The sequence below is a fragment of the Rhinopithecus roxellana genome, chromosome 9 (genome assembly GCF_007565055.1).
Source record: "Rhinopithecus roxellana isolate Shanxi Qingling chromosome 9, ASM756505v1, whole genome shotgun sequence".
Classification (NCBI taxonomy): Eukaryota; Metazoa; Chordata; class Mammalia; order Primates; family Cercopithecidae; genus Rhinopithecus; species Rhinopithecus roxellana.
The window spans coordinates 136,444,625-136,460,388 of NC_044557.1; the positions used below are offsets into that span (position 1 = coordinate 136,444,625).

Below are 15,764 nucleotides of genomic sequence, written 5' to 3' on the forward strand. Positions count from 1 at the left end.
CAGCCCCTGTGCAGCGTTAACGAGCCAGAAACGCTGATTTTGCTGCTGAGTTCCATGGAACCCCCTGGGGCATTTTCCTGACTACCCCCAGTGTGGCCAATCCGTGTCCTTTGGGGATGAACGTGACTCCAGGAAAATACATAAAGTAACTCTGTGCCAAGTTTGGTGAATGAATTGAGCCATGCCAATTCTGTCCTATAAATAAGTTTACAAGACTGGTTTTCTTGCGTGGTTCATAAGCCAGGTCTAGCTGCCACTCCCCCAGAAGCCTTCCAAAAAGTATTTTGAGCAGGGCCTTTAGGCCGGCGTGGTGGAGTCCCAAGGCCAAGGCTGACCGCGCTGCTCTGGGCCCGGCGGACGTTCCAACATGGGGCTGTAATGCCACGATTGGCCGCAGGAGGGGGACCGTATTCCAGACCCCACTGCAGAAGCCTCCGCAACTGCTCCAATAACTTTGTTTTATACAGACTGGCGGCGAGAGCAGCTGCAGTTCGCATCTCAGGCAGTATCTAGAGGAGCTGCCGGTGCCTCCTCAGGACATCTCCTGATCGCCACCCAGGGTCAGGCACCAACGACAGGGAGTCCCAGGCGCACACCCCCATTCGGGGTGCCCCAGACCCAGACCCCCACTCTGCCACAGGTTGCATCTTAATCTGGTCCTCCTGCAGAAGTGGCCCCTGTGGTCCTGCTCTGAGACTCGTCCCTGGGCGCCCCTGCAGCCCCTTTCTATGACTCCATCTGGATTTGACTGGCTGTGGGGACGCTGTCCGAGGGGCGGCCTGTGTCTCAGCGTGGTGGCAGACAGCTCTCCGGCCACCATGGCGAATGCCAGGATCTGAGGGGACAAAGGTCTACAGCCTCAGCCAGAGGCACTCAGGTGAGTCTTGGTACTAATTTTGCCCTATCTTCTGGGCATGCTGTCTCAAAGGCAGCTGGAGGAGACTGGAATGAGCTGAATGGAGTGGAGTACAGAGTTTGGGAAACTTCAGACCTAGAGCCTGAAGGTGCTTTCTCCAGGTGGGAAGGTCCCGGCTAGCTGGGCCCGCAGATATCCGCTGGGCCCTCATCCAACTGCCTGGGCCGGAGAGAGTGTGAGCCTGCATTTGGGGTGTCAGAGGGAAGCTATTGCCTTAGTGACAACTCCAACTGACTCATGTCACAGCCAAAGAGCCTACTCAGGGTGCACATGGCTCAGGTGACAGCTCCTCTCCATGGCTTCGTGTGTGTGCGTGTGTGTGTGCACGTGCATGTGTGTGCATGCATGTCTGTGCGTGTGCATGTGCCAGTGGTTGGATATATGTGGGGAGAAGTTATTTCTAAAACATCTGTCTCTGTCCAGCTTTGGGTTATGATTTAGCTTAACTAAGTACAGTTAGAGGAGGAAAACATTTAAAACCTACTTAGCGATTCCCTCTCTGGAGAAGGGCCACACTCATGTGATTTTTTTCCCTTGGTTTTGATGAGTTTAAAGTGAGGTAATCCAAAGAAAAGCCGTAAAGCCTGCAGAGTTCTATGCTGGTACCCAGGGAAACTGACTGGGGAGCAGCAAGTGAGGGTCACGCTACCCACTCAGAGAAGGATTTAACAGAGTCCTTCTGATGTCCAGAGAAGGATCGAGGAGCCAGGGTCCAGATATCAGCCCTGGAGTGCATTTGCGATTGCCTTTTGAAAAGGGAACTTCAAACATCTTTGTTTCTGGGACTGGCTAGGTAGGAGGGAGGCCTTGGGAACCTGGACACCCCCCTACCTGGCTGCCAGGCAGGGTCAGAAGATGCTGGGGGGTGCTTGTTCTCATCAGACTCTGCCACCAGCTCCCCTGAGTGACCTTGTTCATAAAGTCATGCCACCTGCATTATCTCACGAGAGGCTCACAGTGACCCCGGGAGACCAGCATATACCAACCTTCCCATTTTATAGGTGATGCACCTGAGGCTGAATGAGGTCAGGTGATTGAGCCAAGTTCCCCAAGAAACCAATAAACAGAGGAGCTAGGATAGGAGCCCTTGGCTTCTGTGCTCCCCGCGTTCCTGCAGAGAGCCAGGCCTGCAGGGCACAGATGGCCCCAGGGCACAGGGCCGCAGGGCACAGATGGCTGAGGTCTTCTCCAGCTCTCAAATGCAGAATCTAGAAGCAGATCCCTGGCCCTGAACCTGCCCTTCTAAGTGCCTTGGGTGAAATTGTCTGGAAGTAAATCATGACAGCCAAGAGGTTAGTGGAGAGGGTGTCCCCTCCCTGTTAGAGCAAAACCTCCCTCTTTGAGTTGCAAGTTGAGGTCCAGGCTCCTTGGGCTTCATTCACGGGTCACTGTGGCTTCCACATCTTGCTCATGTGCTTCAAGCTCTCAGAGCCCCGCCTCAGTCCCAGGATCCCCATCTGCTGGAGTACACTGTCTGGCAGTGTGAGGTAGGATTCTCTTCTCTGCCTGATCTGGGGCCCAGAAAGGGGTCACCAAAAGAGCCTGACATGCAATTCCCAGACAAAGCAACCCTGCAGCTGAGCCAGTGCCCTGTGTGGGAAAACTGTGCCCGGGCCTCTTCCTGCTCTGATATCCATTCCTTCTTTTGCCTCTTTGGTCTGGGATGGCTTATCTTTAAAATGGCAGTGACGGAATGCAAATGCCATCAGCCTGCCCCCATTACAGTGCTCCTGGGAGGAGCACTTGCCATCAGTTTCATCTTCTAGAGCACAGACTTGGTCCAAAGACATAAGATCTGCGATCTGAGGGTCCCAATGTCTGCTCCCTCCCCCAAGAAAGAAAAACAGCCCCCAAGAAAACCTGGGCAGTTAGAACATGCATAGTTTTCATTTCCAAGTAACAAACATGAGTAGAGTTGTCTGAGCTTTTCCAAGCCCTGTGCACTCACATCTGGCCCCGATTGGCCCCGGCCCCTCTCCCCAGCAGCTCCCCAGGGCTCCTGCTGGACCAGCTGAGGGGTGGGAAGGAGGAAGGAGACGGGCCGCCCTTCAGACACATTCTGGCTAACAAGCTGTGCATTCCAGCTCCGTCCCAGGAGCTAACCAGAAGAGGAGGAAGGTGGAAATGACAGTGGGGCCTCACACCTCCACTCCCCAGGGGCAGCGCCCTGTCTGGCTCTGTGTGGCCTCTGGGCAGTAGAGGATATTGGCTTTGGCAGAGGGAGGGTTATTGCAAGCAAAAGAGACTTTAGCCTCCTGCTTCACAGCCCCCCAAGGAGCAAAGCCAGAGGGAGGAGTGCCTCACACAGTGCTCCTGAAATGAGGGAGGGTGCCTTGCAGCTTAGCAGTGCTGGAGCTGCCCAGGGCCCCACCTAGAGGCCCTCCCTGGGTGGAGGGCCGGAATTGGGAGCCCAATGAACTGGACACCACTGCAGCACAGGGAAGCCAGAGTGGGTGGAGTCTGGGGCTGGGAGGAGAGATCCTGGCAAAGCTGTGGACCACCCCCTGTTCCATCCCTCCCATAGGCTGGAGGAGAGGCCTGCAGATACTGGGAGCCCCATACTATGTGTGTGCACATGCGTGTGTGTGCCCATTGTGGGGGATGTAGAGAAGGGCTAAGAGCAGAGGCCTCCAGCCCTCCTGGGTCATTGGAAGGACATGTATACAGTGACTGGTCAGTTCTGGTCTCTTCTCAGCCCAAATGTCAGAGGTCTCTGGAGGCCAAGCTCAAGTCATGAAAATAAAGGGTTCAGCCGAGTGCAGTGGCTCACATCTGTAATCTCAGCACTTTGGGAGGCTGAGGCCAGCGGATTGCTTGAGCCCAGGAGTTCCAGACCAGCTTGGCCAATATGGTGAAACCCCATCTCTGCAAAAAATTAGCTGGACATGGTGGCATGTGTCTGTAATCCCAGCTACTCAGGAGGCTGAGTTGGGAGGAGCACTTGAGCCTGGGAGGTGGAAGTTGCAGTGAGCCAAGATTGCACCTCTGCCATCCAGCCTGGGCAACAGAGTGAGACCCTGTCTCAAAAGAAAAGAAAAGAAAAGAAAGAAAGAAAGAAAGAAAGAAAGAAAGAAAGAAAGAAAGAAAGAAAGAAAGAAAGAAAGAAAGAAAGAAAGAAAGAAAGAAAGAAAATATGGAATTCATGTTTTGCTCTGCTACACAGCGACCCAGCCAGCCTCCTTCCCTGATTATGTCTATTTATGAAAATTGCCACACCTCCTTGCCCACCCTCCCTCTGAAGAGAAACTGATTGACTGATCTCTCAATCAACAGGCATTGTCCCCCCACTGCCACCTGCCAGCCCTGCATCCTCTCCTCCCAGTCTCCTCTGGGTCGAAGGGTTGAGTTTGCTCCATACTGGGCCTGGGACCCATCCTCATGGGGCTTTTATCTTCCAAAGGGTTTATTATTTAACCAAAAAAAAGCTGTTTTTTTGCTTAAATGTCCAGATAGTTAAAGAGCATCAGAGGCAAAGGTCAAGGTAAACTCATGTCTGGAACCTTGATGAAAGTAGAGAATAATTTGTGAAGTCACTGAGCATTTATGTGACAAAAACAATATCAAGTAATTGATGTAAATACTTCGTAATTTGGCTTAAAAAACAGATTCTTCTCATTACACAAGGAATGCAAATGCGTCACAGAAAACCCAGAAAATCTGAAAGCAAAAAGAAATATTAAATCCCCACAATCCCTTCCAGCCAGAGTCCTGTAATACATTTCTCACCCAGAGCCATCATAGCGTCTTACATCCACACACACCTTATGTGCGCATCTCTTGCAAAATGGGATCGGGTTGTACACGTTGTTGCGTCAACAGGCTGTTTCCTTTCAAAGAGCATGGGATTCTCCTAAGTCAATGTATATGCCCCTGGAACGTCATGGTGTAGACCCAGAGACCCAGTGAATCAGCCTCTGGGGCCATGCAGACAGAAGCCCTCCCCTGGCCTAAAGCTGCCCAGATGCTTAGTGCCTGCGGGTCCCCACAGAGGCTCCCTGCTCCTCGGGCCCCACCACAGTAAATGAATCCCTGCTGTGGTCCTACTGAGCCAAGCTCCTTCCAACATGCCAGCCCCATTGGATTTGGGAGCAGTCCTGATCTGCTCAGCTTTGTTTGCAAGTGGTCTCTGTACCCGCTCTGAATGCCCCTTTGTGTCTTCCTTTCCTTCCTTCATTTCCAACACAAAACAGAAGCTCATGTCTGTCTGGCATGCCCCGGGTTTTGAGGGCTCAGAGCCTGTTCGCAGGTCACCTTTTGAGTCGGCAGTGTTCCCTCCTCCTGGTCCCCACCCAGTGTGACCCACAGTGGCCCCAGCTCAGGATTCCAGCCTCCCTGAGAGTTGTTGAAAGGAACGGACACATCCCACCATCAGAAAGGCCCAAGGGCCTTGATCTTCTGAAGTCCTGAGAAAACTGGGGGTGGAGACATCATGGCCCCAAGGACCTGGAGGATGGCACCTGGGTCCTGGTGATGAGCAGAGGGTCCCGTGTTCAGGCTTAGGGTCAGGGGTGGGTGCCTTGTTCTATCCATTTGCTTCTGTTTCCACTTACAGTTGATTCTGTCTCTCTCCCTGCCTTCGTCTTCCCTCTCCTCCCCTCTTGCCTTCTCTGCAGCTGTTGCAGGGCGTGATGGAGAACAAAGCCATGTACCTGCACACTGTCAGCGACTGTGATGCCAGCTCCATCTGTGAGGATTCCTTTGATGGCAGGAGCCTGTCCAAGCTGAACTTGTGTGAGGATGGTGAGTACAGCAGGCTCAGACTTGGGGCACAAGATCTGACCTGGGGGTGGGGAGGGAGCCCTGCTCCCACTCAACCTTGGCATTGCCTTTGAGTGCTTGTGACCTCCTCATGTAATAGTGCATATATTGAACTTTATGCTTTAAAAGGTCTTTTCCATGGGTTTTCTCATTCATTCACTTCAACAAACCTGTCAGATGAGTACTCATTTTACAGATGGACAGATTGCACAGCCCATCAGTCATAGGGTGGTCCAGCATGGAGCCTCCTGACTCCGAGGGCCATGCTTCTACTCCTGAGAGAGTGAGACTGGGGTCAGGCAAGGACCTCTGAGCCAGTCAGTGCAGACCCTCTCAGGTGAGGAGAGGGGCCTCCCACCCACTTCCTGAAGCACTCGTGAGGGGCAAACAGCTCTCCAAAGTGCTCATTCTGCCAGTGGGTGCAAGGCCTTGGTCTTGCCACAGAAAGGGGTCCCCACGCCAGTGACTCAGAAGGCCCTGCATCTCAGGGGCTGCTTATTTGCTAAAACCCTGGAGATCCAACTGATGCAGCTTCCTTTGGAGAAGCCCAGAGTGCTTTTCCATCAGTCTGGCTCCTGTGCACCCAGTAGATGACTGATAAATTCTTGCCGCATGCAGCACATGTCAGAGAGGAAAACATTGCCTCCACATCAAAGAGAAATAAAATGAAGCTTACTGAAGAGCCTTAAAAAGACTTCCGGCCAAGGAGGCCTTTTCCCTCTCTCGTTTCGCTCCACTCTGCCAACTGCCTCTTGAAATTACTCAAGAGTAATGACTCCACTCCTCTCTTCCTCCAACCCTGTATTCCTCCCACCAGGCGCTGAGTGTAGGGAAAGAACTACGGTGGCTCAGAGAGGCAGGGAGCGGGGAGGGTCTCCGCAGGCAGAGAAGACAAGGAGATCTGGGCTTCTGACCAGTGCACTTGTTCACCGCACCCTAGGATTGTCCACCATGGTGGCTGTTCTTTCAGATTCCAATCAACAAACATACTCTGAGGATCCATGATGTGTCAGGCCAGGGTGAGCAGCCAGGAATGCTCCAAAGAGAAATTAAAACAGTCTCTGTCCTCAAAGGGCTTATGATCCCAGAAGGGGCTGGCATGGGAACAACTGCCTAAAATATAAAGTAGGCTAAAATGTGTGTGAATAATTAAGTCAGGCGGGCAGAGGGCTTTCTGGAAAAGGGCTGGAAGACTGAATAAGATTGTCTAAGAGGTGGGAAAGGTATTCCTAGTTGTGTGACACCAAGTTGAGTCAGGGTTTCTGTAAGGCTCATGCCACTTGGGCAGAGAAGGCCTGGCGTGCTGCCCCCATGCAGAGCTCCCATCAGTCCATCAGCAAAGGGGAAGGTGGCATCCGTACCCACTAGCACATCAGCAAAGGGGCTTGATTTGGCAAGAAAGACTGGGTACAGCACAGTGGGGTGATTGGAGAGGACCATCAGGGCCAGCCTGGGGGGCCTCAGGGGTGGGAGGGGTCAGATGTCCCTGGGACCACCATACCCTCTTCCCAGTACCTCATCTTACTCTTACCAGATTTTTTTTTTTTTTTTTTTTAAGAAAAGTTCATTTGGACCAGAAGGACTGAAAATTAACAGCAACCCTAGCCACTACACCTTCTGGGCCCCTCTGGTGTGGGGAGCTCTGTCAGAGGGCACTTTGAAAGCCATGCTAGCCATATCCTGTCCCAGGGTTCCCTGATGCTAGGGCCCAGGTACAGGGCAGGCAGCAGAGGTTGAGAGGTGTGGCGTCCAGGCTGACTTGCGCCTCCTGGGCATGTGACCCTCTGTGGGCCTCAGTGTACTTGTCTGCCAAATGAGGATGCAGGGGGATATCTCTAAGGTCCTATCTGGTTGTAAAATTCTGTGTGTAAAATTGGACCTGGCCATTGCATTAAGGATGCGGCCCTTTTCAACCCCAAGTCAGAATATGACGCTATACTGGGCAAAGCATGGCTGTGGCTCCCACTACAGCAGGAGTGAAAACTTGGGTGCTGACAATTGTGCCCAGGAGGTCCCATGCCTCTCCCCTCTTCACTGCCCCAACCTTGTCAGGGAACCTCTGGTTCACTCACCTGGGGCTTCTCCCCTTAAAAGGGTGCTCCCCTGGCATCCCCCAGCTTGCATTACTGCCCCGTCCCACTTGTTCCATGGTCTCCTCCCCCAGGACTTTGCTCAGCTGTCACCTTCTCAAAGGCCTGAGTTTCCATTCCCTTTTCCCTGACTCTTTTTTCCTTTCTTCCATGGTCTGACTTCCTCCTGACTCAGCAGTCTCCTTATTTACATGTATCATTCATTATCTGTTCCCCATGACAAGAATATAGGCTGGACCACAGCCGGCATCTCTATTTTGTTTATTGATGTCTCCCAAACCCAGTATGCAGTAGGTGCTCACTAGGGATTTTTTGAATGAATGGAAGAATTGATGAATGGATGAATGAATGGATGGATGAATAAAGGGATGGATGGATGAATGAATGGATGGATGAATGAAGGGATGGATGGATGGATGGATAAATGGATGCATGGATGAATAGATGGATGGATGGATGGATGAATGAAGGGATGGATGAACTGATGAATGAATGGATGGATGAATGAATGAATAGATGAATGAATGAATAAATGGATGAATGAATGGATGGATGGATGAATAAATGGATGAATGAATGGCTAGATGGATGAATGAAGGGATGGATGAATGAATGAATAAGTGGATGAATGAATGGATGAATGGATGAAGGGAGGGATACATGGATGGATGGATGGATGGGTGAATGGATGGATGAATGAATGAATGAAGGGATGGATGGATGGATGGATGAGTGAATGAAGGGATGGATGGATAGATGAATGGATGGATGGATGAATGGATGAATGAATGAATAAATGGATGAATGAATGAATGGATGGATGGGTGGATGAATGGATGAATGAATGAAGGGATGGATGGATGGATGGATGAATGGATGGATGGATGGATGGATGAATGAATGAATGGATAGATGAATGAATGAATAAATGGATGAATGAATGAATGATGGATGAAGGGGTGAATGGATGGATGCATGGATGGATGGATGAATGGATGGATTAATGGATGGATAGATGAATGAATAATCGATGAATGAATGAATGGATGGATGGATGAACAGAGGGGTTCTTGAAGTCTAAATGTGGCAAAGCATTCACCATCTACACCTGATTGCCGAGTTCTCTGGGTCCATCTTCATTCCTGGCTGCCAGATTGGGGGCTGGAACATGAGGAACCCAGGCAGAGTAGAGTGTTGAGATGAAGCCAGGGATTTCAAAGCTTGTGATCTTCTAATTTGATTTTTTCCCCTCTTCCTTTCATTTCGGAGAGGAAAACGACAAGCTTGACTTGGGGAAATTCAAGTCATATTTGATCTGTTTCTAAAGGGTTTTGCTGTGTCTTTGATCCTCCTCTCTGCGGAGTGAAATGGGAGAGGAAGAGGAAGGGTTGGGACCAGGCAGGAAGGAGGGGGAAGGTGGGAAGAGATGAGAAAGGAAGGGAGAGCCAGCACCCCTGAACCCAGTCAGGGCTACCCTTGAGCGCTTATTGAGTAAGTGAAGACAGTGAAGTGTGAGGCCCAGGACAAGCTCCAAGACCCTTACAGAACTTCCTCCTTCAATGGAGGTTGAGAGGTGGGAGGAGGGGAGGAGAGACGGCACTTCTTGTTGGAGGCTGGCCATGGGGATAGTGGGATCAGCGGAGGCAAAATTGCAAAAGTACAGCTCGATATGAAGGTAAGATGCAGCCTTCTCCTGGCAGTGGGACCTAATGGTCCCCAGGTCCAGTCTCCCGCAGGCTCCCCAGTGTTCCTGCTGGGATGTGATGAGCTGCCCTGCTCTCATGGCCCATGTGCTGTGGAGTGCAGGTCTCATCTTCACTGAGACCCATGAGGTCAGGACTGTGTTTTGCTCCTCTTGGAATTCTTTTGGGACCTTGTAGGTGGCAGGTGTCCAGGAAGTCTTTGTGATTGTTGGTAAATGACACGGTAAGTCCACTCAGGTCAGTCAGTGGTGGAGCTGGAACCGGACTCTGAGTCTCCTTACCTGGGATGCAGGCTCCTTCCCAGGATGGGGATTTCACGGGGTAGGGCTGATGGTGCCAAGGAGTGACTCCCTCACCTCTGGATTCGGAACCAATAGGGAAATAGACAAGGAGGCACGTGAGAATCCAAGTGCAGAATCTGCCTTAAGCCTGGAAAATCTCTGTTCACCATGTGGCTGCTGGCAACCCCAACAGATACTCAGCCAGCCAGCAAGCGTGAGCGCCCCTGTCCAGGCGCTAGCCTTCACCTGGTTCACCCACGCACACCCTCCTGCCCGCCCATCTGAGAAACAGGGACAAGAAATGCCAGGTTACAAACAGCTCACCCATTGGACAAGGAGGCACTGCCTGGAGGCAGAAGTGCTGAGGAGTCCCTCTTTTATGGGCTTGGGCAGGTGGTCAGCCCAGAGATGAAAGGAGCTCCCTGCAGCCACCCACCAGAGGCAAGGACAGGAAAAGCAAGAGAGGAGGTGAGGGGACACCCGTGGGGAATGGGCTGGGCGGGGACTCGATGCCCAGGGAGCTTCCTCAGCGCAGAGGAAAGGACCCTCCCCAAGCAGAGCAGCTCCTGCAGGTGCCATTCCACTTCTGCACAGGACCCTCTGTTTTTCACTCTTTCCTTCTCGCCCCCGTCTCTCTTCACCCTCCCTGCCTTTATCCCTTCCCTTTCTTCACTTGCCAGGTGATATGGGAAGAGGAGGGACTGTTGGGTGCCCTGGTTCCTCTATCCCCTCCCTGAGCAGCCACCTTGCCCAGCTCCTCCAGCTCGTCCTGTCCCTGCATCCTTCAAGGCACCCCAGGCACCCCTTGTTCTCTGATGCCTTTGGGGCCTCCCCTCTCTGCATGCCTAGGCGGGGTCACCTCTGGAATCTACCTCCTCCCTTTAGTCTTGGTCATTGCTGTCCTCCTTGGGGCCCACTGTTGATGGAAGGCCCCGTCCTCCTCACCTTGTGGATCCTGGGCAATAGCCGAGGGTCCTCCTGAGGGGCTGGAACTGCTTGGAAGGGCCAAGCCCAAATAGGACCTGGAAGGTTCCTGAGCCAAGCTGCCTCTGGCGGCCTGTGATGGATGCTCACTCGCACCACCCTCTCAACAGAACCCCCAGACACCGGTGGTCTGGCCTCCCTCCACCCTCCCCTCCCGCCTTCCTCTTTCCCGCCTTGGTTTCCCTGATATACAGTCGGGGCCTCTCCAGTCTGGCGCCAGGAGGTGGAGGAGGAGGCTGAGCTGGGAGTGGGTGGGGACTGGCTGGGCCTGGTTCCTCCACAGCACTTTCTGAGGGCCAGAGAGAGGTGTTAGTGTCAGAAAAATACTGCAGTCCCACTCGCCCCCGCAGCCCCAGCCCCCTCCACTCATGGCGTCATCCGTGTCCGCAAATGGGACCTGGGGGTAATGAGTTACACATGCTCCTGGCGGCTGCCGAGGCCTGCAGCCGGGCCACTCGCTGCCCCAAGGCCCAGCCTCCCAATTCCTGTGTTCCTCCCCCATAAAATGAAATTATCCTCCTCATCTACCTTCTCATCCGTCAGATCTCCCTGGTTCACTTGGCTCAGCTGAGGGCTGCTGGGTTGCTGCCCAAAGATGGGAATGGATTTCCTGGGAGGGGCTGGCTGGGGCCTCTGGAAGCGTCACCGCTCTTTACAGGTTGCAGCCTCAGGCTCTGGTGCAGGAGAGGGGGCTATTAACCCAGTTCAGAGCTACAGCCCATGCAGAGCAGAGAGCATGGCTCTGTTAGACAGGTCTCCGGTCCCCGGGGGAGCCAGTGGCCAGGAGTGCTCCAGGTCTCTCTTGCCCAGTGGGCTGTCCCTCTATAAGATGGGAGTGGCTTGGTGACACACATTGCAGTGTGTCAGGGCTGGGTGTGAACCCATAGTGCACACGCTGGTTGTGTTGTCCTTGCACATGTGAACTCAGACCCAGTGCAGGGGGTTCTGTTTGTCCTGCCATCCCCACGTGCCGTACACTGTTCTTTACTCTAACTCACTGGGGAGCCCCGACAGGAGGTGGGTGAGGGGAGACAGGGAAGCTAGAGCACTTACTCCTCCAGCTTCTGCCCTATGAAGTCATCCAGGGCTGCTCCTGTCCCTCCACCAAAGACCACAGCTCCTTGAAAGCTGCCCTGTCTTACCTGGGCTTTCCCGTTCCAGGTCTGGCAACTGCTCCCATCCCTGACCCTTTGGGCCCAAGGGTGGTTACAGCCCACGAATGCTGCTCTGTCCTTGTGCGTGTCACATCCTGGCCACACCTTTGAGACATTCCTTTTATGAAACCCTGTGATGTGTCCTAATCTGAGGGAGCCTTCTGTTTCTGCCAGGGCCCCAACCCGCTAATCTTGAGTGTCCTTGTCTGCAAAGTGAGAATAATGTTACTAACCCCACAGGCATTGTGGGAGGATGACGTGACACAATCCGGGTAAAGCGCCTTGCACGCAGTAGCCCCTCGATCCACGTTTATTTCCCTCCTTGATCTTTGGGAGTCCCCTGCAAAGCTTGCGGAGGTGGGGAAGAAAGAGAGGGAGAGATGAGGAGGTGGAAGGAGCTGCTGCCACCCCGGGCCTCCCAGGAAACACCCATGCCCCTTCTCAGGGACCCTGGCCTGGAGAGTGTTTTCGGGCTGATCCTGGCCTTCTGCTGAAGAAAGCAGCGTCCTGGTTACTAGTGGGATTCTCATGAGGCCTAGATACTCCAGGAAATTGAGCAAGTTCCTTTAGTCCTATTTCTCAAATATTAGAATCTATAAGAAATACTGGGCCCTAAGGGCTCCTGGTTCTATGGCGTATATGTGTCTGTCCCTTTATCATCCTGATTGGAGGCACTTTGCTCCCTGGGGCCCCCTGAAGTTTGCTACCAGAAAAGCCAAGGGATGTGTTTCCTTGTCTCAGGATGGAGGCTGCTGTTTCCAGGAGGCGTCAGGAAGAGGGAGGGAGGGGGTACAGAGGCACCAGGGGCTCCTTCCCACGCAGATGGGCATGGATTGGAGCCTCCCCTCCCCGTCTTCAGCCAAAGCCCCAGCCCTGGGCCATGCCATCTCCTACGTGGCATTACTCCAGGGATGGGGGCAGTGAGGAGGGTCTGGGGGGGGGTGCCACCGGCCTGTCCCACTAGCCTGGTACAGTCTGGAGTGGATGGGCTTGAAGGAGACCTGCAGTGAGGACAGAGCCCTGGGTGGGCAGGTGGGCTTCTGGTGATCCCTGGAGTAGAGGGGATGATGAGTGACCAGGGCAGATTTCCTCATGGCATCCCCCAGTTCTCCTGCCCACAGACCTTGCTCTCATAGTCCTGGCCTCTGCTTCCTTGCTTGCTCATTCATTCGCTTCTTCATCTTCGTCTTGCAGCAAAATATATTCAGGGACTCTGTAGGTGCTGTGTGCAGCAAGGGGCACAAAGAGGCATGAGACGGGGCCCCATGACTTCTGTAATTTACCATTGCTCTAGCTGGTCTGTCCTCCCCTCTCTCCTCCCTCCCACTGCAGACCAGCACAAGGCTAGCTCAAGTGCAAGGTTACCTAAAGGTGACTCAGTGGGAAGGAAATTCAGGGTATGGACACGTTATTGGTGCAGATCCGCACACAGCCTCACTCGGCTCTGATGCCTGAGTCTAGAGTGCTGAAGTCTCACCTTCTCTGTTGTGGGGATGACTTTGTGTGGTGCTTAAAAAGACAGGCTCTGGGACCGGGCATGGTGGCTCACACCTGTAATCCTAGCACTTTGGGAGGCCAAGGCGGGTGGATTGCTTGAGCTCAGGAGTTTGAGACCAGCCTGGGCAACATGGTGGAACCCCCATCTCTACTAAAATACAGAAAATTTAGCCAGTTGTGGCGTGGCGGCGTGCACCTGTGATCCCAGCTACTTGGGAGGCTGAGGCAGGAGAATTTCTTGAACCCGAGAGGCAGAGGTTGCAGTGAGCCAAGATCACGCCATTGCACTCCAGCCTGGGCGACAGAGTGTGACTCCATCTCAAAAAAAAAAAAAAAAAAAAAAAAAAGACAGGCTCTGCAGCTGAACAGGCTGGGCTCAGACCCCATCTCTGCTGAGTGCTGGCTGGGAAAACCTGAACAAGCTCTTATCCTCAGCTTCCCCTCCTCTAAGAAATGGGAAACCCATAGCCCCTGTCTCATACAGCTTTTGTAAGGGCTATGTGAGTTATTCCACATTGAGTCCTTCCAAATGGGTACAAATGGGTACATAGAGCACACCCCAAGGATGTGAGGTCCTAGTGTGAGTACCCTCGTGTCTGTTCAGTGTGTCTGCTTCTGCTCCTGGGCCTGCCCATGGGGCTCTAAGCAGTACTTCTGTTTTCTCTGTCAAATAGGAAACCTAGAGTGAAGAGGAGGAGCGAGTGGGAAGTCATGTCTGGGAGAGGGAGAGAGAGATGATGGGATGAGGGAAAGGTAGGAGCCCAGGGACAGCCAGCGCCCCTGGGTCTTTAGGCTCTGAGTTTAAATCAGCCCCATTGGCTTAGGGGCATGGTTTTTGTTTGTTTGTTTGTTTTTTCCATCTGTGCTTAGCTGTGTGGGTGGAGTTAGACCCGACCGGGGTTGGAGTTTCCCTGTGCAAGTGTGAGGAAGCAAGACAAGAGCGAGGAGTGGAAGTGTGTGACCTGATAACGTGGATCCTGGAGTGGAGTAGGATAAGAGGGCCAGCAAGGATAGGAGGGTGTGAGAGGGTGGAAAGGCAGTGGGATGCATGGTCTGTGGGAGGCTGGGGCACCCCAGAGTCAGAGACCTGAGGGACTGCACTAAGAAGATGAGGGCAGGCACCGTAGCTAAGTCGGTAATCCCAGTGCTTTGGGAGGCCGATATGGGAGGATTGCTTGAGGCCAGGAGTTCAAGACCAGCCTGAGCAACACAAAGAGATTCCCCCCCCCAACCAACAAAAAATTTAAAAAATTAGCCAGATTTTTAAATCTGGCTAGTAGCCTGTAGCCCTAGCTACTTGGGAGGCTGAGACCAGAGGATCTCTTGAGCCCAGGTGGTTGAGGCTGCAGTGAGCTGTGATCACACCACTGCACTCCAGCCTGGGTGACAGAGTGAGAGCCTGTCTCAAAATAAATAAATAAATACATACATAAATAAATACATAAATACATAAGATGAGCCATGGCGTTTATAAAGTGGGACATTTGAATGTGGGATTTAGATTTCAGTGATTGGTGAAAAGCCTTTCTAGAGAGCAGAATCCACTAGAAACGAAAGGTGAGCCACACATGCAATTTTAAAGTTCTTAGCAGCCAGCTTAAAAGGTGAAAAGACACAAGCATCTGGCCAGGTGTGGTGGCTCACACCTGTAATCCCAGCACTTTGGGAAGCTGAGGTGGGCGGATCACCTGAGGTCAGGAGTTTGAGACCAGCCTGGCCAACATGGTGAACCCTTGTTTCTCCTAAAAAAAAAAAAAAAAAGAAAACACAAGAAACTGACTGAAATAGAGTAGTGCACTTTAGTGAATCCAGTGTATCCAATATATTATCATTTTGACGTGTAATTGCTATAAAGTTTATTGAGGTATTTATGTATTTTTTTCTCTCATGCTGAGTCTTCAAAATCCAGTGCGTCTTTTACAGTCAGAGTCCATCCCTGCTTGGGCCAGCCATGTTTCCAGTGCTCAAAGCGAATGGCCCAGGCTGTGAGGCTGAAATTAGGTAAGGAGGCCACAAGGAGTGATACCTGGGCATCAGGAGAGCCAGGGCAGCGACAGGGTCCCCTGGAGGGGAGGAGCAGGTGACTCTTAACGGTGAGGTGCGGTGTCAAGTCTTATGACAGTGAACACAAGTGCTGGGGGTTTTTAGGGAGGAGGGAGAGGGAAAGTTCTAGAAGGAAGCAAAGCGAAACATCTACCGCCCTGGCATATGACTGGTGTATGAGGAGAATGGGAAAAGAAAAGTCCTCATGGGAAAGGTCAGGCAGGCAGGAAGCAGGTCTCATTTAGAACAAGAAAGTAGAAGAAACACCTGCAGCAGAGGCTGAGGGAATGAGAGGTTTCACGGCTGACCGGCTGGGAGTCCAGGGGCCGATGCAGGAA

The 15,764-nt window shown here is 52.6% G+C and overlaps 1 protein-coding gene across 2 annotated transcripts in view; it reads left to right on the forward strand.

The window, feature by feature from the left end:
- The first annotated feature begins 288 nt into the window (after positions 1-288).
- SCARA5 (scavenger receptor class A member 5) overlaps positions 289-15,764 on the forward strand; it is a 146,646-nt gene continuing 131,170 nt past the window's right edge. For both annotated transcript variants that reach the window (XM_030937978.1, XM_030937979.1), the window contains exons 1-2: positions 289-877; positions 5,530-5,656. In XM_030937978.1, coding sequence (XP_030793838.1) covers positions 5,545-5,656 — 112 coding nt within the window. In that variant the 5' untranslated portion in view covers positions 289-877; positions 5,530-5,544. The remainder of the gene's footprint in view (positions 878-5,529; positions 5,657-15,764) is intronic.